Genomic DNA, 25,219 nt, shown 5'->3' with positions numbered 1-25,219 from the left:
AACGGATTTTTCTTTTACATGAAAGTGAGATTCTCAGGAACTTACATTCTGTGCTCAATCCAATCAGAGTGTTTCATATCTGGGAAATCCAGGCAGTTTTTTCTTGTTTTTTGAAAATATATATGTATGTGTGTGCGCATTTTAATTCCACTGTTTACAAATTTCGCAATTCAACTCCGTTACATTATTTGTACATATTATACTGTCAATATTGTATGTACAAAGGAACCAATTCCTCTGAACTGAGTGATGGTAAAAAAAAAAAAAAGATGATGCTGGCTGTGGCAGCATGTCACTTCTGGTAAAAAAAAATTCTGAAGTGACACAGGATAGCTCTAGGCATCCCTGTGGAAAAACCTATGGCAAAACCATAGAGTTTCCAGCAATTCCTATAGCTACATGTGACACTTCCACGTTTTTCTATGCTTAGTGACGAAACGCTGCAGTTGCTGTCGGGTGTCCCCCCCATCCCCGCCCACAGCCCATGGGGTCGCGAAGAGTCGGTCCATGTGGTCACGAAGAGTTGGACTCGACTGTGCGACTGAACAACAAAATACTGCTTTAGTGCATTGTTCTCTAATTCTGCAACCCGGTTGTATTCACAGTTTGCTGTGTATTTTCTATTGTTCTTATGGCACTGTTTCAAATGGTGTCGTTTGCCTTGAGCCTCAGAGAGAATGCTAGGCTATAAAAAACAAAAAAAAAACAAAGGAAGGAAATAAGGAAATGAAAATTGCCCCGTGGAGTCGCAGCACACACCCGAGTCCTGGGCAAGGCCTTGCCAGGGCAAAGCATGAGCCTGCATTCCATGCAAAAGGACACAGAGGGTGATCGAACCTTTTTGTTCAGAGACCCCTGCAGCCTGTGCCATCGCAGATTCATTTCTCCGAGACGCTCTGCAAAGGCCATCCTCTCGTATCGCTTGCTTTCTACGTCGCAAGTCGTCATCTGCAGTAGCGACTGGTTGACATAATCAACTACCCACTGTTTAAAGTTCATTTCCATCAGGTATTCCTAGGAAGACAGAAAAAGAGGGACTTAAAAAAAAATAGAAAAAGAAAGAGCCTTTTCCAAGTGCCATTTACAGTTTACTTGGCTGGCATTCAGAAAAGCATTAATTCACAGAAGAGTGGTGACCCCTAAACGTGAACGGCTGCTCGGTGAAGTCCTTTGCTAATGGTTACGGATCATCAGAGGTTAATGCATCTTCCAGATCATTAAACCACTTGGGCAATGAAGGGAGAAAAAAAAAGAAATATTTTTCTTATTCTGATAAGAACACTCTTTAATCAAGACGCTAATATAGACTCAGAGCTGTTCGGGCCTGTAGGTACACGGGGCATTTTGGGACCCTGCCCCCTAAAATAAAAAACCCGCCCCACAAATAGCCATGCCAGAAACCTTATTTTTGAGGAGAGACCCCTGCCTGCTGCTGGCCATGGCCAGGGTAAGCGGCTTGCCCTCGGCCTTCCCTCCCTCTCCCACTGTGAAATTTTGGAGAGGCATCATGGGACTGGGGCAAGAAAGCTTGGAAGGACACTCAAGAGTGGCACCTTTGATACATCTCCTCCTTTCTGCTAGCCTGACTGGAGAAGTGCTGAAGGTACCACTCTTGAGTGCCCTTCTAAGCCTTCTTGCCCCGTGGAAAGGAACTCAAACGGCACTCAAATGCCTTCTGAAGGCAATTAAATACCCTCTGAGCTGTTTTTTTCCTAGGAACTGATGTGCTTGTCCCCCTTTAAAGACAGGTGGTCAGATTAATTTAATTAATTTTAACTGCCCCCTTTAAAATTTAAATGCCCCCCAAACAGAAACATCCTGGCTACTGTTCCCTGATGCCAAGCAGTGTCCCTGCCACCTGTGTCCACTGGTAGTGATCTGGCCTTGAGTGGAGCTTAAGTAGACACTGTGGACAAAAAGCAGGATATCTAGAAAGGACCAATGTACTAGTTTGTATGGCACTGGAAGAATATGCATAATATGGTCTGTGCAGGTGGCCATTAATAAGCTACCTTTGCCAGTGACAATGACAGACAGTGCAGTCCTACACAGAGCTACTCCAGTCTAAACCCACTGAAAGCAATGGGGATAGAGCAAGATCAGTGTTCCCTCTAAGCTTAGTTAGTGTGAGCTAGCTCACAGCTTTTTAGCCTCCGGCTCACACATTTTTGTCTCAGCTCAGGAAGGATGGCTCCAGAGCAAACTAATATATGCAGTAGCCAAATATCTTGCTCACAACTCTAATGCCAGTAGCTCACAAAGTAGTTTTTTTACTCACAGGACTCCATAGCTTAGAGGGAGCATTGGTCATGATGGGTAGCTGTGTTAGTCTATCTGTAGCAGTAGAAAAGAGCAAGAGTCCAGTTCCTTTCCTTTTGTACCTTTAGACGCTCACTGATTCACAGATCTTGAGCAGCGGAAAACATTTATAAAGCGAGGGCTAAAAGGACGGAGACAACTTTTGCAATTGTTAAGAGTGATCTTGGGATCCTTATCACTGAGCAAAAGAGCCAGGGTTTCCGGACTCTAGGGGGTAAAAGGTAAAGGTAAAGGTTCCCTTGCTCGAAAGCCAGTCGAATCCGACTCTCGGGTTGCGGTGCTCATCTCCGTTTCAAAGCCGAAGAGCCAGCGCTGTCCGAAGACGTTTCCGTGGTCATGTGGCCGGCATGACTAAACACCAAGGCGCACGGAACGCTGTTACCTTCCCACCGAAGTGGTCCCTATTTATCTACTTGCAATTTCTTGCTTTCGAACTGCTAGGTTGGCAGGAGCTGGAACTAGAGACAGGAGCTCACCCTGTCTTGCGGCACCCGGGTCTTGAACCGCTGAACTACTGACCTTCCACAGCCTGCAGTTCAGCGTCTTAACCACTTGAGCCACCGCAGCTCCAAGTCTAGGGGGACGACTGGTTAAATAAAGGCTTAATATAGTAACCCCTCATAATCTTGAAAAATCTGCTTTCCAGCAGGGCGTGAAAGAATGTCTCAATCCTGTTAAGGCCACACAAGGGCAAATTCTGTCAGTGTAGGGCCTATTCGAAAATCTCCCTTGCAAAACCATCGTAGGTATATAATATTCAGTCTTGCAAACAAAAAAGATCGGCAATAACACGGGATGGTAAGATAGTACATGGGGGGGGGGGATTTTGGGTTAGAAAGAGTAAATAATAGGGGTGAGCAACTTCTGCGGGCTCTCCGAATCAAACTACTATGGTCGATTTCCAGGGCTTGCTTTTTGATCAGAGAAAATACTTTGGTTTTGCCCATCTCAAAAATATCATCGATCGACATTCCAGCTTTCACCAGCTTCTCCTCCAGGGCTTTCATCCAAGTTGATTTGTGGGTATCCCGATTTAAAACAGCTAACAAACCATCTTCAGCACAGAGCTCTTTTAATCTCAGTCTGAAAAGAGTCCCATAGCACCTTAAAGACTAACAAAAGTTTTGGCAGAGGATGATCTTTCGTGAGTCACTGCTCACTTTTTTTTACATATCTGGACCCTTGCTTGTTTCTACTGAAAGCAACAGACTTGGACTGGAGTAACTCTGCATAGGATTGTACTCTTAATAGAGTTTATTTCCTCTCCACCAAAAAAGATAGGGGTAAGGCTGCATCACACAGCCCATAGACAGTCCACACATCTTCCGGCATATACCTGCGACTGCAACCAAGCGTCACACTTGGCTTGGCAGATCCCTACTAACAACAGCCTGGGTGGGGGGATTGGTAAGGCAGGAATGGGGCCATGGGGAGATGCTGCCAGACTGAAGGGAAAGGTATACTGGCAAGGTGTTTGCACACAATGACCCACATAAACATAATACTCAACATAAACTACCTTTCCCCGCAGGCATACAGCAACATTTCCCTAGTAATCCATCCCACGATTGGGAGTTAGACCCCGATTCCTGAGTGACCCAAACAGTCCACACCAGGCAAATGCTCCATCGTGAATGTCTGTTCACAACCTTGCCAAAATGGTATGGAATCAGTTTCTCAGAGTCTTATTCTTCTAGAGTACTACTCACCCTGTTCTTCTTGAGAAGGTCCTTCACTTGGCAGGTGGTACTCAGTGAATTTACAGAGGCCTCGCGGTGTCTTTCTTGGTCTACGTGGTTCATCCAGGCAATTAATTCTGTGATGGCCTCACTGGAAGGCAGCTTGGCCATCAGGAGCTGTAAGAAATAATGATGAGATTCCTCTTTTTCTTTTTGTATGAGTAAATTAAAAGCATTTGCGTTCTTTTAAAAAAAAAAAAGCAGGGAATACCCTGAACAAAACCTCAGACAGCACTGAAGGGATTTATTTCGATAAAGATTTAAAAGGTGGGAGGAAATCAGGCAAAGCTATTTTGCTGCAAGGAAATTATTTACAGAGAAGAGGGAGAATAATAAACCTTGGTCTTCGGCCTTCTGCAACTTTAAACACTGTGCCTTTTTTAGCTTTGATAATGTCCCTTGTCCTGTGGTGTCTCAGGCTTGCAACGTACACATTTTTGTAAGCTGAAATGTATATACCCTTTCTTACATGCCCAGGGAAATGCCAGTCACCATTTTGGGATCAGGAAGCAATTTTCTCCAGGTCAGTATGATCCTGGAGGGGTTTTTTTTTTTTTGGCCATTTTCTGGGCATGGAGCAGAGGTCACTGGGAGTGGGGGGGAGGTGGTGGGGGGCATTTTTGCCAGCCCAGTAGAACCAGTGCAATGTGCCCAGCAGAACCAGTGCCACTATGGCAGTGCAAACCCAATAAGGGCAAAACACAGAATTTCTGCAATAGAAACTGAAGGTCGGGGGCCATTTTTGCAAGCCCAGCAGAATCAGTGCAATGTACTACTGCCCAGCAGAACCCAGTGCCAATGTGGCAATGCCAGCTCACAGGTCTGATGTCAAGCACAGAATCACAATCCAAGCAAGTGGGGTTTTCTTTGCAAGCCCAAAATACCAGTGCAATGTACTGGTGCCCAGCAGAACCCAGTGCTACCAGCATTGCAAGCTTAAAAGGACTGATCTCAAAGCACAGAGTCACAAATGCAAGTGGTGGGGGGTGGGATTTTGCAAACTCTGTGCAAGAAAGAAACCGAAGCAAAGGGGGGGAGCCCCTCTTTAAACTGACAACAGTGTTTCCAAGACTGGAGAATTCTGGCCCCCCCCCCCCGCTTTGAAGTTAGGTAAACATTTTGTTTGAGGGAAGACAGACTGTCTGGAAATGTATCCATTCACCAAGGAGCACGAACCTCCACAAACAGCTTGAAAATTTGTGGAAAAATTCATGCTGGTTGATCTGTCACGAACTTCACTTTGCGAACCACAAACCAGCAAAAATTCATCATAAATTTTCATTAATGAGCTGGATTGTGCCTATCCTGAAGCACAACCCAGTACATGATTTCAGTGAAGTATAATCAACTTTTTTGGATTGCACACTTGACTTTTATATGCAGGTTCGTAATCAGTGGGGCATACAGAAAATTATGCAGGCAGAAACATCAGCAGGGTTTAATCTCTCACAGTATGTGGGATTTTGATTTGATAGGACAGATAGCAGAGCAGCCCTTGAACCACCCCTCTCCCGAAATGATTGGGTCGTTACATTTTGTAAGCTTGCTGAGTTGGTTTTGAGCAGGTAGGTTTGGAGATTTGCCGTTTACCTGGTGAAACTTCTCTTGGATGCTTGGAAGTTGAGATATCAGATCTGCCCACTTCTGCTCAAATTCTGCCAAAACTGATCGCAACATGGCTGCATCGGACTCCTTAATAAGCAAAAGCTGATTGCCAGTACTGACGACCGATGATTTCAAGGAAGATTTACCATCAACCTCTTTTAAGAATGCCTAAGATGGGGGGGAGATTTACACAGGAAAGACTTTTACAAAATTATTCATTTGCAAAAAGAACTGTTATCTGAAGGCCAGTGTGTTGTCTGCGTTGTAATATGAAAGCAGTTTTTAATACAAAGAAATTATCACCCATTCTCTCAAAACATCAGAATTTACTAAGCAGCAATGTGGGGTAGTATTTGAAGTGTTATATTAGGGGCTTAGATGTGGCAAAGATTATGCACTTCTGTCCATCTACAATACACACAATACAGGCTTTTGCAACTTCTATTTGCCTTGAAGTCATGTAGGAAATTTCAATTCTTGAAACTTTTGCTTGGCTTCAGTAATCAAAACTAATTCCTGTTTGCATGAAGCCTGATTTTGATTAGCAAAACCAAGGGAAGATAAAAGAGTTAAACTCCCTTTCCCCACATTGCCCCAAGGCAAATTAAGACTGAACAAGCCTGAAATCTGCATTTTAGAAATGTTTCATTTTCTCCTAGGGCTGGGGGAAAGAACCTGGATTCAAATCCCTGCTCAGCCAAGAAGGTCACTGGGTAACCTTGGACCAGCCACTCACTCACTCTCTCACTCTATTTTATTTTTGTAGTGAGGCAAAAATAGGATCAACCTGTCCATGTACCCTAGCACAAGTAACCGGATTCAAATATAACTGACAGGCAAAAATCAGGCTCACCCAATGTGACTGATTTACAGTAGGAAAAAGAAGCACTTCTTTGGGGTTATGAATGTTTTTGAAGAAGGATTCCCGTGAATTAACAGAAAGATGCCGTGAGAGCGCGCTGGAGCGATCAGACAGGGGAAAGTCCGTCCATAGCCCATAGCAACCCATTTGCTACCGGACTTTCCCTGGTGTCTTTTTACTCCATTTCTGTGGTGGAGCAAAACGGGTTGCCGATGGGTGCAGGGCGCTTCCCAGATGTTCGTGTCTGATCCCTTTAAATCCGCCCGGCATTCGCGCCTATGGCGCGGCTAATTGTATGTGTGATCACACCCTAGGATTTGACCAACGTTTTTAACTACCGTTTGCCACACAAACGCTGCCGGACACCAGACTTACCAGTAAGCTGTGGATATTGTGGCTGACAGTGTTCAGGTCCTGGGATGCACTGAGAGATTGCTCCTTCCAGAAATTCACCCTCTGCTGAGCAGACTCCAACCACTTCTCCAGCTCCTTCGAATCTCGGTTGTAACTGCAGAAACACATACAGGTGGGGGATATAACCATCAGCTGGAAAACCCTGCATGCTCCTCGGTTCTATACTCTGCCTCAGGCCCCCCGCTGAGATGGCACAAAGGCACTGCATGTACTACGACCCAAAGGAGGCAGCTGCAGCGGTGAAGAACCTGTGAACAATAACCTCAGGTGCAAAAGCTCCTGCAGAAAAGACCACGTTTTATGATCGCGCATGAGCTACAAAGAGGGCTTCCCCACTGTTAATTCATGCCCCACTGTCATCTTTCACTAACACACTCCACATGGGGTCCCCTTTCAAAATAAGTCTGAATTTATTTTTCAAGATAGAGGCTGCAGTCACACACACTAAATAATCCCCTTTCAGTGCACTTTCCAACTGCCATTGAGTGGCAACTGACTCTGGGTGACCCCACGAAACTTCATCTCATGCGGTTTTCAAGGCAGGAGATGAGCAGAGGTGGTTTGCTGTTGGCTTCCACTGCACAGAAACCCTGGAACAAAGTTAGAGTCCAGTGGCACCTTTAAGACCAACAAAGTTTAATTCTGGGTATAAGCTTTCCTGTGCGAACACACTTCTTCAGATAGTCTGGTCTGATCTGATCTTCCTTAGATAGTCTGGTTTCCCCTCCAAGTACCTGTGTAGTTGTTTTTTTAAAAAAATTGCATTGTGTGTGTCTGTGTGTGCGTACCTATGCCTGGACATCATGGTGACCTCTAGCGAATCCTACTGGGGCATGGAGAATGTTCTGAGAAGTGGCTTGATAGCCTGCCTCCGCCTCCCGGCCCTGGTATTCCTTGGAGGTCTCTCATCCAAATAGTTGCCAGGGTCAGCCCTGCTTAGCTTCCGATATCTGACAAGGTCGGGCTTGCCATGGCTATCCAGGTCAGGCCCAAGTACCTGCATAGTTTCCAAGCTCTAATGAGATTGGGCTACTAGGGCTGCTCTCGCCCAAACCCACCCATTCAATAATCTTGGCCCAGGAGGCCCCGCTATGTCATCTCCCATCCTCCAAAGCATGATGGGAAGTAATGTAGGACAGGGTATCATAACACCAGCACTGACGTTATAAGAACTCCCTCTGCAGGGAAATCTGCTCTCAGTCCATAACTCCTCAGGTGCTGGAAAGATAAGCAGGGGTCATTTTGTAGAAAAAGAGGTGCAGGAGCTCATTTGCACAATTCATTTGTGTATGCCACATGCCCTGACAAAGGGCAGGCATTCTAAGCATGTCTGGGTTCCCTGCCCAATCTTCTCCAGGTGCCCCGCGGCAAAAACGGAGAGGCTCAGGGAACCCAGGCATGTTTAGAATGCCTTTCTTTCCCTTCCCCAGATGGGGAAAGAAAGGCATTTAAATCCTCCCAGGTGGCGGGGGGGGGGTCCCTCTGCAGGCCTTCCCTGGCCCGTCCACCTCAGCGGGCGGGCCAGGGAAGGCGGCGGAGAGCTCCTTACTGCCGGAGCACCATTCCGGCACATTCCAGCAGGAAATGACCCCTGAAGACTGATGTCACCACAGGAAAATGAGGATAAAAACTGGCTCTTAAAAGGCTGAGGAAAATAGACAGGATACACTCACCTGGTCAAGAGTCTGAACAAAGTCTCAAGTCTCTGTAGCTCATGACCCACTTTTTTGGAAAGAGATGTCCACTGGTCTTCTAATTTCCCAACCTGATTTTCCAACTCAGGGCAATTTGTGAGCTCCAATAATTTCTTCCCTTCTTTCAGTATCTGATGATACCTTCCCTGTTCTTCTTCCACGTTCCTTTTGAGTTGCTAGGAAAGGATATAAAAATGGCATTAAGGTACCAAGAGAGGCAGGGCTGCTGGGGTTTCATTGCTCTATTTTCAGTTAGTTCACTTTTACATATGTAAGTGCTGTCAAATTGTAGCTGACTTATTGTGGCCCCAGCAAGGGTTTTTTAAGGTGAGTCAGAAGCAGAGGTGGTTTGCCACAGCCTTCCTCTGCAGGGTCTTCCTTGGTGGTCTCCCATCCAAGACTTATGGCAACCCCAGCAAGGGGTTTTTAAGGCAAGTGAGAAGCAGAGGTGGTTGGCCATGGCCTTCCTCTGCAGAGCCTTCCTTGGTGGCCTCCCATCCAAGACTTATGGCGACCCCAGCAAGGGGCTTTCAGAGCCAGTGAGAAGCAGAGGTGGTTGGCCATTGCCTTCCTTTGAAGAGCCTTCCTTGGTGGTCAAGGCTTATCTTAGCTCCTGGTTCAAGAGGAGCTTTTGTTCAAGCGATGTCATTCCAGCGTACTTGAATCAGTTCTCAAGACAACAGTAACAATGTCAGTTGCCGAATCTAGGGACAAGGACCTACCTGGAGAAGTCCAGACCTTTCCATTAACCTTTCTTCCGTTTCTTCCACCAGAGTTACAGAAGGCACAGAAGACGACAGTGCCTCTAGTTTTTGGCAGAAAGAGGTGTAAGTCTTATCAAATTCTATCCAGTCCTAAAGAGAGAAGACTCATCTTCAGCACAGCACAATAAGTTTACAGTGTCATCCCAAGCAAAATTATACCAGCGCCCCCCACCCCCGCAGTCCCCAGCAAGATCAGACTCCCACAGCATTTTAAAAAGTTAAAGAACAAACTCTAAGATGCACCACATCACTGTGGTGGACTCAGGGAGGTGGTAGTGCCTATTCCTGACCGAGTGGTTCCTCAGTGGAGCAGGCCTCCTCGGGAGGAGGTGGGCTCTTCTTCTTGGGAGGTTTTCAGAGAATCATAGAATGTGAGAGTTGGAAGGGACGTTGATGAATCTAGGGACAAGGACCTACCTGGAGAAGTCCAGACCTTTCCATTAACCTTTCTTCCGTTTCTTCCACCAGAGTTACAGAAGGCACAGAAGACGACAGTGCCTCTAGTTTTTGGCAGAAAGAGGTGTAAGTCTTATCAAATTCTATCCAGTCCTAAAGAGAGAAGACTCATCTTCAGCACAGCACACTAAGTTTACAGTGTCATCACAAGCAAAGTGTCATCACCCCCCCACCCCCGCAGTCCCCAGCAAGATCAGGCTCCCACAGCATTTTAAAAAGTTAAAGAACAAACTCTAAGATGCACCATATCACTGTGGTGGACTCAGGGAGATGGTAGTACCTATTCCTGACAGAGTGGTTCCTCAGTGGAGCAGGCCTCCTTGGGAGGAGGTGGGCTCTTCTTCTGTGAAGGTTTTCAAGCAGAGGCTAGATGGCCATCTGACAGCAATGTTGAAGCAGATCATGAGAGGGAGGACGGAAGGGATGAGCCAGTGCTCAGCTCTCGTGGTCCTGTCTTATATGCCCAGGGTAATGCTGATCGCCACTTTGGGGTCAGGAAGGAATTTTCCTCCAGGCCAGATTCGCCAGGGATCCTGGAGGTTTTTTGCCTTACTCTGGGCATAGAACAGGGGTCACTGGGGGGGGGGAGGGAAGAAGAAGAAGTCATGATTCTATACCCCATCCTTCACAACCCAAAGGAGTCTCAGGGTGGCTTACAATCTCCTTCCCTTCCTCTCCCCACAACAGACACACTGTGAGGTTGGTGGGGATGAGAGAGCTCTTTTGAGAACTGCTCATGAGAGAACAGATCTGAGAGAACTTGTGGCTTGCCCAAGGTCATGCCAGCTGGCTGCAGGTGAAGTAGTGGGGAATCAAACCCAGTTCTCCAGATTAGAGTCCGTGCACTTAACCACTACACCAAGCTGAAGTGGAGGGGTTATGGCAAATTTCCTGTGTTGTGCAGAAGTTGGACTAGATGACCTTTGAGGTCCCTTCCAGCTCCGTTTATGTGTTTAGTCTGGCCCTAAGAGTACCTGTTTTGTAACATACAAAATGAAACACTAAAATGGTCTGCCATCATACCCAGCTGAGAATCCTCTGCCCACAGAATACTTGTATCAATTTTTAACACCATTCTTCTTGGGGTTTTTTAACTCCTATGTCAATTTTGGCAGAAAAGTGAAACAAATGCTATAATAATACATAAAATATCCCCACGGTTCCGATTCGATTCTATTACCTGCAACTGTCTCTCCAAACGGGTTCCCTGTTGGACCGCCTGCTGCTCTAAAGATTTGATCTCCTCAACCAGTTCCTTCCAGAGTTTCTCTCTCTTTTGCAACAGAGAAGGTGCCACTCTTTTGAAGCACATTTCCACAAGCAGCATGTGAGCGTTCAACTTGCGGAAAAAATTCTGGGCTCAGAAAAAGGAAAAAACAGAATCAACAAAGAGGTCAAGAAATCTACAGTTTAAAAAAAATGAAACAAAAATGCTTTTGAATATATAAAGTTCTTGCAACGGGGCTTCAGTCATGTTAACCTCCATTTTACTACCCATCCAATCTTGGAAGCTAAGCAGGGTCAACCCTGGCTAATATTTGGACGGGCGACCTTCAAGGAATACCTGGGGTGTAACGTAGAGGCAGGCAATGGCAAACCACCTCTGAAACATATCTTGCCTTAAAAAAACAGGTCTAGCTCGCCACCTAGTGGTGCATAACGCTAAAAGAGCTAGAACTTCTGGCTTCCAGACAATCTTAGGATCTCCTGGCTATACTGCACACACTGCCATACAATAATTAATTAACCTCACTGGAAAGCATGTGAACAATGTACGCCACTTTGGGTCTCCACTGTGGAGAAAAACGGGGTATAAATGAAGTAATCTAATGATGGGCTGTGTGAAAAAAAAGTACTTTGTGTGTCCTGACTCTACTCAGCTACACTGGGTGGTAGAGAAATCTAGCAGGGGGGGGGATTGCTCTTTCTACCCCAGGCTTAAAGCTCATGTTGCCCCAAAATCACAGATATCATCATTGTCTCTCATCCATTAAACATGGACAGTAAGTATGCCAACTAAATGCAACAGAAACAGAGAATTGGTACTAAAACAACTAAACCCCGTTTTCTGGATACGATCCTAGGATATAATTATTTGACCAAAGAGCAAAGGAAAATACCATTTGGAATGTTTTACATCTGTCCACAGAGTCAGCTGAACAGGATAAATTGCAGCTGTTTGTAACTAATGGAAAGCATAAATGGCTAATTGGCTTCTCTTAACTTAAAATCCCGAACATTTAAGTGGGGGATTACGTTGTGGCTTGTGCATTCTTTCTCTCGGGCATTTTGTAAACATTAATCTTCACTAGTGAGGTTGTATGCTATTCCTGGCAATATAATTGTAGCCCTGAGTGGATTCTGATTATCGACAACTGTGACGATGACCTCCCCCTCCTTCTCCCATACCTTTACACATGTGCGACGAAATTATGTTAAGAGCCCTGAATGGGAAATAAATCCTAAACAAATTAAATACGACTCTCTCCTATACTTTATGGCTCTGTGGCAGGTGTCTGATTAAAATAAGGCTGTGTCTCTTTCAGAAACAACTTGTGTTTTGAGCATTAATTGTTAGTCGTAATTTTGCATGCATATAAATATGACATCTGGTGGTATTACAGTGCTTTGCAGACATTAAGACTTATGAGGCCCTATCAAGCTGTACTGAGTACTACCATACACTACAAACATTGGATGTAATTACAGATTATTAGATGGAAGTGTCACAGATAGAATCCTGAGGGTTTTTGTTTTTTAAACACATCTGAATAAAACAGAAAATATACAGCAGGGATGGGCATGAACTGGGAAAATGGAGGTTCGTCCCGATTCGTGGTTTGTGAGGTCACACGAACCACAAACTTCCCCCATTTAACAAACTGGTTCAGGTCATGAGGTTTGGGGCCTCTTTTCTGCTGGTGACGACTCCCCAAGGTCTGCAGAATGGAGGGGGGGGTAGATCATACAAAAGCCATTTAAAGGGAATGTTCCCTTTAAATGGCTTTTGCAAGCGGGCACTGTACGCAAGTGAAGTTCAAGCGGTGAGTTCACCACTTCTGGTGGACTTCATTCATGCACAGCGCCTGCCTGCAAAAGCCATTCAAAGGGAACCTTCCCTTTAAATGGCTTTTGCAAGCCATTTCAGTGAACCCTCTTGCTCCCCCCCCACCCCCGCTTCCCACTACAAACCCCACAGACCTCCAAAATCATGTGGAGCATCGTGGATAGTGATGGGCATGAACCTCCGGTTCATGAACCACAAACCAGCGATGTTCGTCACAAAACTAGGTTCGTGCCCATCCCTAATATACAGGCGGAATATACTAAAAGGACCCAGGAGAAATGAGAACAGTTGACAAAAGAGGTAGTGGTTAAAGTGGGTCACAAATCCCTTTGAGAATCTGAAGAAAGCTACTATCCTATCCTCCACCCCTGAAACTTTGTCAAAAGTACCTACACTTGTCATTACAAAAAAGTAGACACAACAATGGTACTACTGAAGAGCTGGATTTTGCTATGTATCCTGTCCCCCATCCCTGAAACTTGTTCCTCCCTCGAACTGTGTTATTGACACTAGATTAACCCTGAGGGGATGTGCAAAGCTTCTATTGCATGTTAGGCGTGGCCTATGCCTTCCTACAGCTCTGAAATGCAACCTGAGATTCCTTATGGTATAACAAGGCATAGAAGAGACCAGAAAGCTCCTGCACATCAAGGTTTAAATCATGCTCATTTGGAGCTTCCAAAACACTTATAATGTTCAACTTATGCACACCTGAATTTTTTTTTGTCATTATAAATGTACAATGGAAATCCACTACCAAAATCCCAATGGGGGAATGATTGTGGCTTTCTAAAGTTAGCTATTCAATTATTATTATTTATGTATTGTTCAAATTGTTTTACATTTATGAATGTTTCATTCTTTTATGTGGACTGCCCTGAGCTCTGTGTACTTAGGATGGTTTATAAATTCAAATTATAAATAAAAACATATAAAATACCTTGTGATCTTGCAGATGAAGCTGCAAATTTGGTCGACTGGTCGCTTTCAGATCCGTCACCTGGGCGACTTTCTCTTGTCCGAGATCTACGAGTTCCCTTAGTCCACGTAACAAAGGTTCATACTGTCGTTCGCTAATAAACGGAGGGGTTAGCTCCCTTTGTTTAGCTCTTAGGGTCCCCCAAAGGTCATCTAGCACATCCTAGGAAACAAATTCCACTTGTCATTATTTACATGAATAAGCCACCAGTTAGCTCTTAGCCAAATATGATGATAGGTTTTTCTACTTGTTGAGAATTCAGATACTGAAACAGCCAGAATCTGATCCCGGTGAATGCAAACCAGGTGATAGGCCCTGATAGTGCACCCCACTGCCAGTTAGGATGTGTTACATGGAGGGTATTGTTGGAATGTGTGGAAACAGAACAGCACCAGAAAGCAGTCATGTCTAGCACATATAAACCAACAGCAGCAAAGAAACTGGAACACTGCTTTAATCTTAATGGAATAACTCATAATCAACTTAAGCTGATGAGAGTATTACTCAGGCCAGAAGTATTTTTTCCAGAATGGTTCTCCTTTATTACTTTCATAAAGTAATGGTTAATCAAACACAAACCCATCCATCTTGCAAGAGACATTTTGGAAAGACATAAGAGCCCTGCTGGATCAGACCAGTGGTCCCTCTAGTCCAGCATCCTGTCTCACACAGTGGCCAACCAGTTCCTCTGGAGGGCCAACAACAGGGCATGGAGGCCGAGGCCTTTCCCTGATGTTGCCTCCTGGCTCTGGGATCCAGAGGCTGACTGCCTCTGAAAGTGGAAGTTCCCCTCAGTCACCATGGCTAGTAGCCACTGATAGACCAATCCTCCATGAACCCATCTGATCCTCATTTAAAGCTGTCTATGCCCGTGGTTATCATTGCATCGTCATCTCGAGTCTGCCATGGGGACACAGCACCATTTTACAGCTTGTTTTTTTCAACAGCAAAATGCTTCATGGAGCCAGTATTACTGCAGGCCACACTGTGGGGGGATGTCCCCACCAGACATCTTAGGCTCTTGAAAACTGCACAGGAGGGAGATAGACACCCCACATTCTCCTGTGCCATTGTCCCCAGCAGGATCAGGCTCCCAGCTCTTGAAAACAGTGCTAGGGGTTGGTGTGGGTGGGACAGGAAACTTTTATCCTCCCTCACCACGATCCCCAGCAGGACTTTATTTATTGTCTTCACTGTTTTCGCGACTTGTCATAACATAAACAGCAAACCCTCACCCCACAATAAACCTAATTTCACAGGAAAACATGGAAGAATTTAAAAGTCGCTCCTGCAAAAATTGTCATGTGATTTGACAAACAGTTGCTAGAAATTCTGCCACATGCAGGGAAGTCTGTTATCCCCAGCAGGACTGGCGCCCCATGGCATTTTGAAAAATGAAAAAAAAAACCAAACTCTAAAATGGTGCCATCATGTCTCTACTGCAGAATCAGGGATGCAGTAGCATCTAGTTCGGCTCTATGATGACCTGTTTTCTGAGGCACAAAACAAAGTGCTAAAGTAGAGTTCCATCATGCCTACCTGAGAATGTTCTGCCTGTACAACATTGGTATCCGTTTCTGATCTCATTTGGCCCTTAAACTGAAAGAATCTACTCGATGGGAAAATGTTTTTAAGGTTGCAGCGTAAGAGGGTCAAAAGTTGAATGTTCAGAGCAGGGTCAGCTCTACAATGAGGCAAGGTGTGGTAGGGGTGTGAGGTGATGGATTGGGGGCGGTGGAGTAGCGACCACTGCAGCTTCCGCCTTTCCCTCCTTGCCACGGCGGCCTCCACATCTTCCACTGCCCACTTCCACTGCCACCTGCCTCCACTCCTGCGAATGCTCCTTCCCTCTTTGTACCGCTTAAGTAGATCTTCTAATCCCACACAACCATATTACACCGCATATACTACCCTCTCTTGATAACTGCCTGGAAAGATTCAAAACACTGCATGCATCCTGTGAGCAAATTTACCTCCAATTTATAAACGTCATGGGTCAGGGCAACAGGCAACTTAAGTCTCTCTGCGTGAACTCGCAGTTTTGCTGTCTGTGTCTCAAAGTTCTGCAGTTCTTCCAGCTCGTGGGTGTCGATTTTCTAAATGAAAGATGAAACGATTGGTTTTTAGGTTTTCCATATTAGGAGCAGTGAGGTCGCTGGGACACCCCTTGGACCCGCCAGCTCTTTATTACATCACCACAAGAAGGAAAGTAAGTTCCTCCTCCGTCTTTAATGTTTTGATTATTGTTTTTATGTTTCTGAATGTGTAATTTAGCTCCGGTTTAAATTGTTTTAATGATGTGTTTTTGTTGGCTTTCATGACATCAAAGACAGCATTTTTATTAGGTATGTTTTTAATTTGTTAGCCACCTTGGTGGCCCTCATGAGGGCAGAAAGGCGGGGTATGAATTTTGTAAGATAAATAAATGAAGTAAGCAAGGAACAGAGAACATAAACGGTGTACCCAAGATCAAATTTGCATTGCTGTAAGTAGGTCTATAAAAACTGGGTGTGACGGGTTGAATTGAGGCTGAATTCTCTGGAATGGAAATTTCTTTCCTGCTCCCCTCACTGCTGCCCACTGTCCCCCCACAAAATCTGCCCCCCGTCCTCTGTCCCCCACAATCTGCAGCAGAAAGGAGCAATCAGGAATCCTATTCCATGAAAAGAAAATTTAGTACGGATTCAGGGCCACGTTTATAGTTTGTGACATAACCCGCAGCTTTGAAGGGAAGTTGATGTAACACTTTTCATAGAGAAACGGTCAGTCCCTTGTGCCCTTATTCCGAGGATGTGCAAGACGCTTTGTATCTTCACCATAAGAACATAAGAGACGCCAATGTTGGATCAGGCCAAAGGCCCATCCCGTCCAACACTCTGTGTCACACAGTGGCCAGAAATACCAGGTGCCATCAGGAGGTCCAGCAGTGGGGCCAGGACATTAGAAGCCCTCCCACTGTTGACTTTCCAGTCAAACTGAGGCTTTGATAAATACACGGCTGCTGCTGATTAAAGGCAGTTATGCGTTTGGCTGGCTCCCTCCTCTCCGAGACATCGAATGCAATTTCCCCGCCCCCTCCTGATGTCACAACAGTGACATCACAGTGTCAGGACTCAGGCTAAATTCTAGTAGATATTATGGAGGGGAGTTAGAGCACACAGCTGTTGGTTTTGCCACAGACACGTATTTACTGTAATGACTGGTTTGGCTTTGAGAACTGTAGAGGCACATGTCCTTTGCAGAACCGTAAATGCTTATTTGCTGGTGAGCTATGATTTGGCTGGTGAGCTATGATTTTGAATATGCCCTTCTTTTTGTTAACATGAGTAAATGTTTGAAAAACCGATTCTTTTGTTTGTGTGTGCGTGTGCATCACTGCCACAAGTCTATGATAATAATTAAGTGCCATCAAGTTGCAACCAACTCATTTATTTACTTATTTCGATTTGTATCCCGCCCACCCCACAAGCGGGCTCAAGGTGGGTTCCATCATAAAATTCACAGCAGAATAAATCGATAGTTAAAATATATCTAAAACAGCGATCAATATAAAAAGACTGGTGCTTCAGCAGATCTCAGCAAGAAACAGTTGGTTCCCATGTGGCCATTTGGATCTGAGGTCAATGGGGGGGGGGGAGGCCAGTCAGAAGGCGGGCACCGCTGCCTCAACTAAAAGCCTGGCGGAAGAGCTCTGTCTTGCAGGCCCAGCAGAATTGTGATAGGTCCTGCAGGGCCCTGATTTCTAATGGGAGCTCATTCCACCAGGTAGGGGCCAGGGCCAAAAAAGCCCTGGCCCTTGTTGTGGCAAGTTAGATGTCCTTGGAGCCGGGAACCACCAGGAGATGTTGATTAATAGTGGGCACCCACTGCCTCACTAAAAGCCTGGCATAAGAGCTCTGTCTTGCAGGCCCTGCGGAATTGTAATAGGTCCTGCAGGGCCCCCTGAGTTCTAAAGGGAGCTCATTCCACCAGGTAGGGGCTAGGGCCGAAAAAGCCCTGGCCCTTTTAGGCAAGTTGGACATCCCTGGGGCCGGGAACCACAAGGAGATGTGGATTAATAGATCCTAAGTTCCTGTGGGGCTCATATGCGGAAAGGCGGTCCCGGAGATATGCTGGCCCTTGGCTGTAGAGGGCAGAGGTGTCGAACTCATTTATTATGAGGGCCGGATCTGACATACATGTCACTTTGTTGGGCTGGGCCCTGTGTGCCATAAACTGTAATGCCAGGTATTGGAGATATAAACTGTATAAAGGACAGCAGCTGGTAAGGTCCAAGCTGGTGTATCCTCACTGCAAGGCCTCATGGCAGGGGGGGGGACTGTGCAAAGGAAAACCTGTATGGTCAGATTGGACAGCCAGCGGTGCAGCACTGGGCAGACACTCCCACAATGCTTGACTGCTGCAGATGAGGTTGTTCTGCCATGCTGAAGCCACAATCCCCTGAGTAGTTTCCTGTTCCCTGCTTTGCACTAGTTGCTCACGGGCCGCATAAGAGCCCTGGATGGGCTGGTTCTGGCCCCTGGGCCTTATGTTTGACACCCCTGGTACAGGGCTTGAAAGGTAAGTACCAGCACCTTGAACTGTATCCCATACTCCTCAAGGGGTTTTCAAGGCAAGAGATGAGTAGAGGAAGTTTGGCACTGCATGCCTCTGTGTCATGATTCTAGTCTTCCTTGGTGGTCTCCCGGTCAGCTTAACGTTTGAGCTCTGACAAGCTTGAGCTAGACTGGGCTGTTCAGGCCTCTGCCACACGGATATAGCTTGTTGCAAACCCGCACCTCATCAACCTATAGCAATTCAGCACAGGGTTATAAAGTTCTTTTGAGTTCTTTGTTGGATGAATCTCTTGGGAGACTGATCAGCTATAGAAACTGCTAAGCTCGCTTAGAGCCAGACAAACCTTGACTTGGATGGCCCATGCTAGTCCGATCTCGTCAGAGCTTGGAAGCTAAGCAGGTAGGGTTGCTAGGTCCCTACCTGTTGCCGGCAGGGGGCTGCAGGCTACTGTCCTGGATATCCTTGAGCACATGCTTCATGCACATGCTGTGATGACATCATCCAGAGGTGACATCATAGCGCAGAGCACATTGTGGGGGACACTCTAGCATTTGAGGGGAAAAACTCTATGGTTACCATAGAGTTTTTTCCTCAGAAGCTAGAGTGTCCCCACCTCAACATGCCCTGCGCAATGACATCACCTTTGGGTGTTGTCACTGCACCGGGCACATCAGCGCAGATGGGGCTGCTCCGGGGTGGGGCTGCTCAGGGGCAGGCTCCCCCACCGGCCAGCTGAGTGGCGGCAGATTGGGCCCCCTGAAAGCGTGTAAACCCCCATCCCCATCGGGGGGATGGCCACCCTATAAGCAGGGTCAGCTCCAGTTAGGACTTGGACGGGAAACCACCAAGGAAGTCCAGGCTCATGACGCAAAGGCAGACAATGGCAAACCACCTATGAACATCTCTTGCCTTGAAAACCCTACAGGGTCACCCCCATGTCAGCTGTGCACTGACAGCACTTTCCACTACCAAGGCTATAAAAGGAGCCCTGCTGGATCAGACCAAGGCTCTAACTAACCCAACATCCACAGGCTTCCTGGCAGCTCATACATAAGGACTGAAAACCATGGCTCTTCGTCGCTGATCAGCGCTTGGAGATTTGTGGCCATGGGAGGGTCATCGGCAGCATCATTAAGCTCACAGGGGAAAACAAGACCATAGGTCCGATTTTGGAATACCAAACCACAAAGGGAAATTAGATGAAATTGTCCAGCGGCGGGGAAACTGATTGTCCATTACCTCTTCGAATCTCAGCTAATTACCTGGAGCTGCTCGGAAACGCCGTGCCCGCTCAGAGCGCTGAAGGACTGCTGCAGCCTGGATTTTTTCTCAATCAAGGCATCGTACAATAGCCTGATTTGGTTCTGTGGCAGGAACAAGCGGAAAACCCACCGTGAACCCAGAGATACATTCTACCGAATGAAGGGACAATTAAACTGCAATTCAACGGGGCTGTTTTTAATCAGCATCATTTCTTTACGTATGCACATATGTACAGAGGAAGAGAATCATGGAATTACTTGCCCTCATTTTTAAAGAAGAAAGGGAGAGAGGAGAGAAACGCCCAGGTCTTTTTTAAAAAAATCAATGGCCAATTTGCAAGGGGGAATGGGTTCATTACGGATAGGGTTGTTAAGGACATAGCCAACTATGTTCTCAAACTTCTCCAGGGACAGATAAGCATGGTGGGGGAGTGAGACCCCATCTTACCTCCCTATCCGCTAGATTCACCTGTTCCATTTATGGATGAACAAGATGTCCAGCCAAGGTCTCTGTGCTTGCATTGGGCTTATACATGTGCGTCTGCCTGAACTGCATAGCCATCTGCTGCGGAAAGCAGCTCACCCACACAAAAACACAATGGGCATGATTTTCCCACAGAACCAGGGAGCGCACCGTACTCCCTGGAAAGCTGCTTTGCTCAATTTGATATATATTTTTTGACAAATTGTGACATGAACCTAGATCAGGCTCAAGCTCCCTCAGATACGATCTATTCTACATCTATCTTAAGTTGGGCTCCGGTATTACAGTACATGGCCGAATCAGATCTTCTTCCCTCAAATCCAGGTTATCATACTTGGCTTCATTTTTGACCGCTTCTCTGATTGGATATGCTGTTGAGACTTCCTTTTGATTGGCATAGGTCCGTTGCTTTCCCGATTCCGGTATGTCAAAACGGAATCCCTTGGACTACAACGTATCGTGTTTTACGTTTGGATGTATGTTAACGTTTCTGTGCTTTATTAACTTCTGTAATGTGGAGTTTGTTCAAACGAAGTTCAGAATTTTTTAAAAAAATGGTGACATGACGGTTTTCATTTAAAGAATGAGACCTGTGGCCATCACGACATCCTCCAGCAGCAAATTCCACATTTTAATCACCCTCTCTGTAAAGAAGTCCCAGACTCTTCAGCCTTTCCTCATAGGGAAGGTGCTCAGAACATTTAACTGTGAAATCCTAATCAAAATTACACCCTACTAATACCACTGGTCTAAGCTGACTTAGAATAATATAAATCATAGAAACATGGTGCAGGAAGGGACCTCAAGGGTCATCTAGTCCAACCCCTGGCACAATGCAGGGAATTCACAACTACTCTCCCCCCCCCACTCCCCCAGTGACCCCTGCTCTATGACCAGAAGTACGCAAAAAATCTCCAGGATCCCTGGGACAATCTGGCCTAGAAGAAAATTCCTTCCTGATCCCAAAGTGGAGATCAGCATTACCCTGCGCCTGTAAGAAACTCGTTTTAGGATTGTACTGCAAAGAAGGATAAGGAGTAATTTAAACCTATAGCTGAAAGGTTTTCTTTTGAAATAGCTAACAGCGAACCGATCAGACCAACGAAGGAATAGGTCTTTCCAACACGGCGGTAAGAAAGCAACTGGCGGGATGTCCGCGCCCACCCCTCTAGGCATGCGTGGAGGGGTTCCTGCGCATGCCCAGAGGGACTGGGCGCGAAAATCCGTTGAAAAGAGCTTGCTACAGCACCGATCGATCCAGCTCGTGTGCACTAGATCTCATGGGTGTGAAGCACAGAGACCACATCGAAGATCCAACTTCTTGAGCTCGGGGACCCAATTCTCCCCGGCCAAGCCGTTTGGGGACAGGACTCCCCCAGCAAAGATGGCACCGTTGGTGACCCTGGGCCCGTCACGAACGCTCAGCCTAACCTACCTCACAAGGTTGTTGTGAGGATAAGGTGGAGGAGAGAACAGTGGGCCAAAGCTGCTTTGGGTCCTGATCAGGGAGAAAAGCAGGATACAAATAAAATATTTTTATATACGGCAGCTGCGTATGTTCAAATGTGCACTAGAGAAGGAGAGGAGAATCCAACGAGGTTTCCTTGAAATTGTTGTAATACCTGAAAATTGTTGTGATAGTCCAGCTCGGCTTTCATAGATTTACCCCTAGAAGCAGTGGCTTCTTGCGTCGACTGCAGCCATGCCTGCAGGTTGCTAAAACACTGGGAGAACCGATCAGGGCTGCCGCCAGCAGAGGTTACAGACTTCAAAAGATCGTCCTTCTTTTGACCGATATCGGCATGAAGTTTCTGCAGCTCCACAGAGAGGGTCTGAAAGAGAGACAAGACAGAAGAGACCGTTGAAAAGGCCTCTCGTAGGTGAGGAAACCCCCCCCCCCAAAAAGTGTGAAATTTTATTTATTTATTTATTTATTTATTTATTATTTACATTTCTGTCCCGCCCTCCCCGGAGGCTCAGGGCAGCTTACATGGTATATCGCCAGATAATACAATAGAACAATAAAAACATTAAAAAAATATTAAAATACATCACAGTCATAAACAAATTTTGGTGCTCCTCTCCTAAAAACCGGATGGCCATCCCCTAAAACGTCCCATTCTCACCCAAAGTGCCCGCATCATGGTGACCATGTACAGAAATCATGGGGCGTTGGTGGTATAATGGCGATGGCGGCTCCTATTCAAAAGCCTGGTGGAAGAGCTCTGTCTTGCAGGCTCTGCGGAACTGTGCTAGGTCCCGCAGACCCCTGATCTCCTCTGGGAGCTCATTCCACCAGATAGAAGCCGCCACCGAAAACGCCCTGTTCCTGGTCATGACGAGTTTGATGGACCGGGGACCTGGCACATCCAGTAAGTTCTGATTCCCCGACCGTAGGGCTCTTGGGGGAACATGTGGAAATGAGCCTGAAACAGATGAAGATCACACATCTCTAAGATATAAAAGTGCATACTCGCGCAACTTCACTTTGCCTTGGGGCCATGCTGGGAAGGCAAAAGGAGTTTTCAACCCTTCGACTGACACTTTGCTCTTCCAAAATTGGCTACCCTGCTCTGCTATAAGCACTTTAAAGGGAAAAGAACTTTAAGCACTTTGAAAGGACAGCTTTTTTCTCCTACTATCAAAGCAGAGGAGCCAATTTTGAACAGTGAATCCAAGCGGAGGGTAGAAGATTAAACCCTCCTCCTTTCCATGCATGACCCAGAGACAAACTGAGGCTGCGGAAGACTGCAATTTGCATGGATGAACGGATGGTGGCTGCAGGATCTTTGTCATATCTGTTTGAACTCTACGGATCCAGCAATGCTCCATGCGAGGCTGATTCACTCTGCATTTCCCACTGTCCATATTCTATGTATGCTTAGTTTGTGAAACCAAGATTTGGCTCAGAGAGAATCATTCCAATTCTGATTTACCTTGAAAAACATGTATTTCACGAGAGAGACTGTGAGCAAGTGGTTAAGAGTCAGGATCTCCATATCTGTACGTAGCAGAAAACCCTAGGTTAACACTGACTCTGAAAATAATAAACCAACTTCAATCCATGGTTTCAGAGTCTGGACTGATGTACTCAGACTAACCATAACTAGTAGACTGGTCTATACTCTAACCAGTTATATTAAACCACGATTTCACTTGAAACCTGAACCCCAGAGTCCTCCATTTACAGAAAAGCGTCAAGAGCAGTGTTCCCTCTAAGCTGAGTTAGTGTGAGCTAGCTCACAGTTTTTTAGCCTCTGGCTCATACGTTTTTGTCTTAGCTCAGGAAGGAGGGCTCCAGAGCAAACTAATTTATGCAGGAGCCAAATCGCTCACTCACAACTTTAATGCCAGTAGTTCGCAAAGCAGAATCTTTGCTCTCAAGACTCCACAGCTTAGAGGGAGCATTGCCTGGGACATATGGTGGAAATGTTCACTAAGTGACGGCCTGTGCTCCCGAGGGGTCTTTTTCGGTCATGTAAATAAACATTATTATTATTGTTGTTATTATTATTGTTATTATTATTGTTGTTATTATTATTATTATCATCATCATCATCATAATCATCACCATCATTAAAAATAATAATAATAATAATAATAATGTGTATGAACCGCCCAATCCCTGCTACTGCAGGGCTCTAGGTGATGTACAACATATAAAAATACATCAAAGTTGTAAAAACAGAACGTAAACATAAAATTAATACAACAAATCTAAAAGTCAGATGGTGAGTTTATCGTTATTTCCCATTCTGGACTGCCGGCCTCCTCACAGGCAGGGAGGAAGAGGAACAGGTAAATTGGAGAGTAAGAGATTATGAGACTGGGGTTCTTTGGGAGTCTTTTTTTCTGTGCTGAATCGCAACACACGCCCTGCCCCAGCTACTGTGAACATCTATCGGCACACCTAATTGTGTTTACCTCATATACCTCCTGCTGCACGGCTTCGCTGGTGAGCACGCAGGTGTTTAACATCTGCTCCATGTTGTTCAGGCAGCGACTGATAGCCAGAAGCAGCTCAAAGAGTTTCTGGTCTAAACTCAAGGAAACTTCCCCTGTTGTGTTCTCCTGGCAGGAAAGAAGAGGTCGTTTTCCCCCAAAACTTCTTGTGAGGGTCTTTGCCAGTTATCATCATCATCATCATCCATCATCATCCATCATCATCATCATCATCATAATCATCATCAATTCAATGTATAAATCGCCTGTAAGGCTCTAGGTCAGGGGTGTCAAACATGTGGCCCGGGGGCCAGATCAGGCCCCCGGAGGGCTTCCATCAGGCCCGCAGTGGAACTGGCCATCTCCTGTTTTCAGTTCTACTGCTGCTGCTGCTGCATCATAGCTTGCTTTGCCAGACTCTCTTAATCACTCAGCCATTTCATGTTTTAACCTGGGTCCTCGACTCAGAACTCTGCGCATGAGGTTTCTGTGGTGAATGTCAATAAATCAAAAGTAGGTTTGCAGCTTACAGAGCTAATGTTTTAATCATGTTTTTATTTTAAGTTAAAAAAAATCTTTGTGTTTGTGTCCTTATATCTCCGCTACCTGGCATTATATTTTAAGACCCACATGGCCCAGCCCGACAAGGTCTCATTTATGTCAGAGCTGGCCCTCGTAACAAATGAGTTCGACACCCCTGCTCTAGGTGCTCTACAACCATTAAAAACGAGTTAAAAACCAAAACCAAGAAAGGATAACTATATTATTTCAGATGGCATCAGACAATTTCTTCGCTACCCCGCTCCGGACTGCACCACTGACTTGCAGGCCGCTGAGGAGAGGGCCAAAGAGAGGATGGAGGGAAAAAGAAATAGAAGAAGAGGAGGGTGCCGGCTAGGATGGAAATGTCGCTGTCCTCAACCAAAGGCCGGACAGAACATCTCTGCCTTACAGGCCCTGCGGAACTTCATTATGTCCCGCACAGGCCCGTAGCTATCGCGGGGCCCATGGGGCCTGGCCCCCACACTATTTTTGTGGGGCCCTCCCCCGATCCTCAGCTCCCCCTCCCTCCCGC

The 25,219-nt window shown here is 46.0% G+C and overlaps 1 protein-coding gene across 1 annotated transcript in view; it reads right to left on the bottom strand.

Annotated features, from left to right (window-relative positions):
* Positions 1-25,219, bottom strand: part of LOC107115038 (nesprin-2-like) — a gene marked incomplete at its 3' end in the record, with an annotated part of 47,899 nt that overhangs the window by 16,056 nt on the left and 6,624 nt on the right. Inside the window, exons 4-16 of the mRNA XM_015416644.1 lie at positions 24,127-24,273; positions 21,825-22,034; positions 19,719-19,820; positions 15,873-15,995; positions 13,861-14,061; positions 11,034-11,207; positions 9,815-9,946; positions 9,356-9,487; positions 8,613-8,809; positions 6,901-7,033; positions 5,649-5,831; positions 4,029-4,175; positions 838-1,014 (exon numbers count right to left, since the gene is read on the bottom strand). Of these exons, the coding sequence (XP_015272130.1) occupies positions 838-1,014; positions 4,029-4,175; positions 5,649-5,831; positions 6,901-7,033; positions 8,613-8,809; positions 9,356-9,487; positions 9,815-9,946; positions 11,034-11,207; positions 13,861-14,061; positions 15,873-15,995; positions 19,719-19,820; positions 21,825-22,034; positions 24,127-24,273 (2,058 nt within the window). The remainder of the gene's footprint in view (positions 1-837; positions 1,015-4,028; positions 4,176-5,648; positions 5,832-6,900; positions 7,034-8,612; positions 8,810-9,355; positions 9,488-9,814; positions 9,947-11,033; positions 11,208-13,860; positions 14,062-15,872; positions 15,996-19,718; positions 19,821-21,824; positions 22,035-24,126; positions 24,274-25,219) is intronic.

Source organism: Gekko japonicus, unplaced genomic scaffold, assembly GCF_001447785.1.
Source record: "Gekko japonicus isolate JY-2015 unplaced genomic scaffold, Gekko_japonicus_V1.1 scaffold5472, whole genome shotgun sequence".
Classification (NCBI taxonomy): Eukaryota; Metazoa; Chordata; class Lepidosauria; order Squamata; family Gekkonidae; genus Gekko; species Gekko japonicus.
This window is presented reverse-complemented; position numbering and strand designations above follow the sequence as displayed.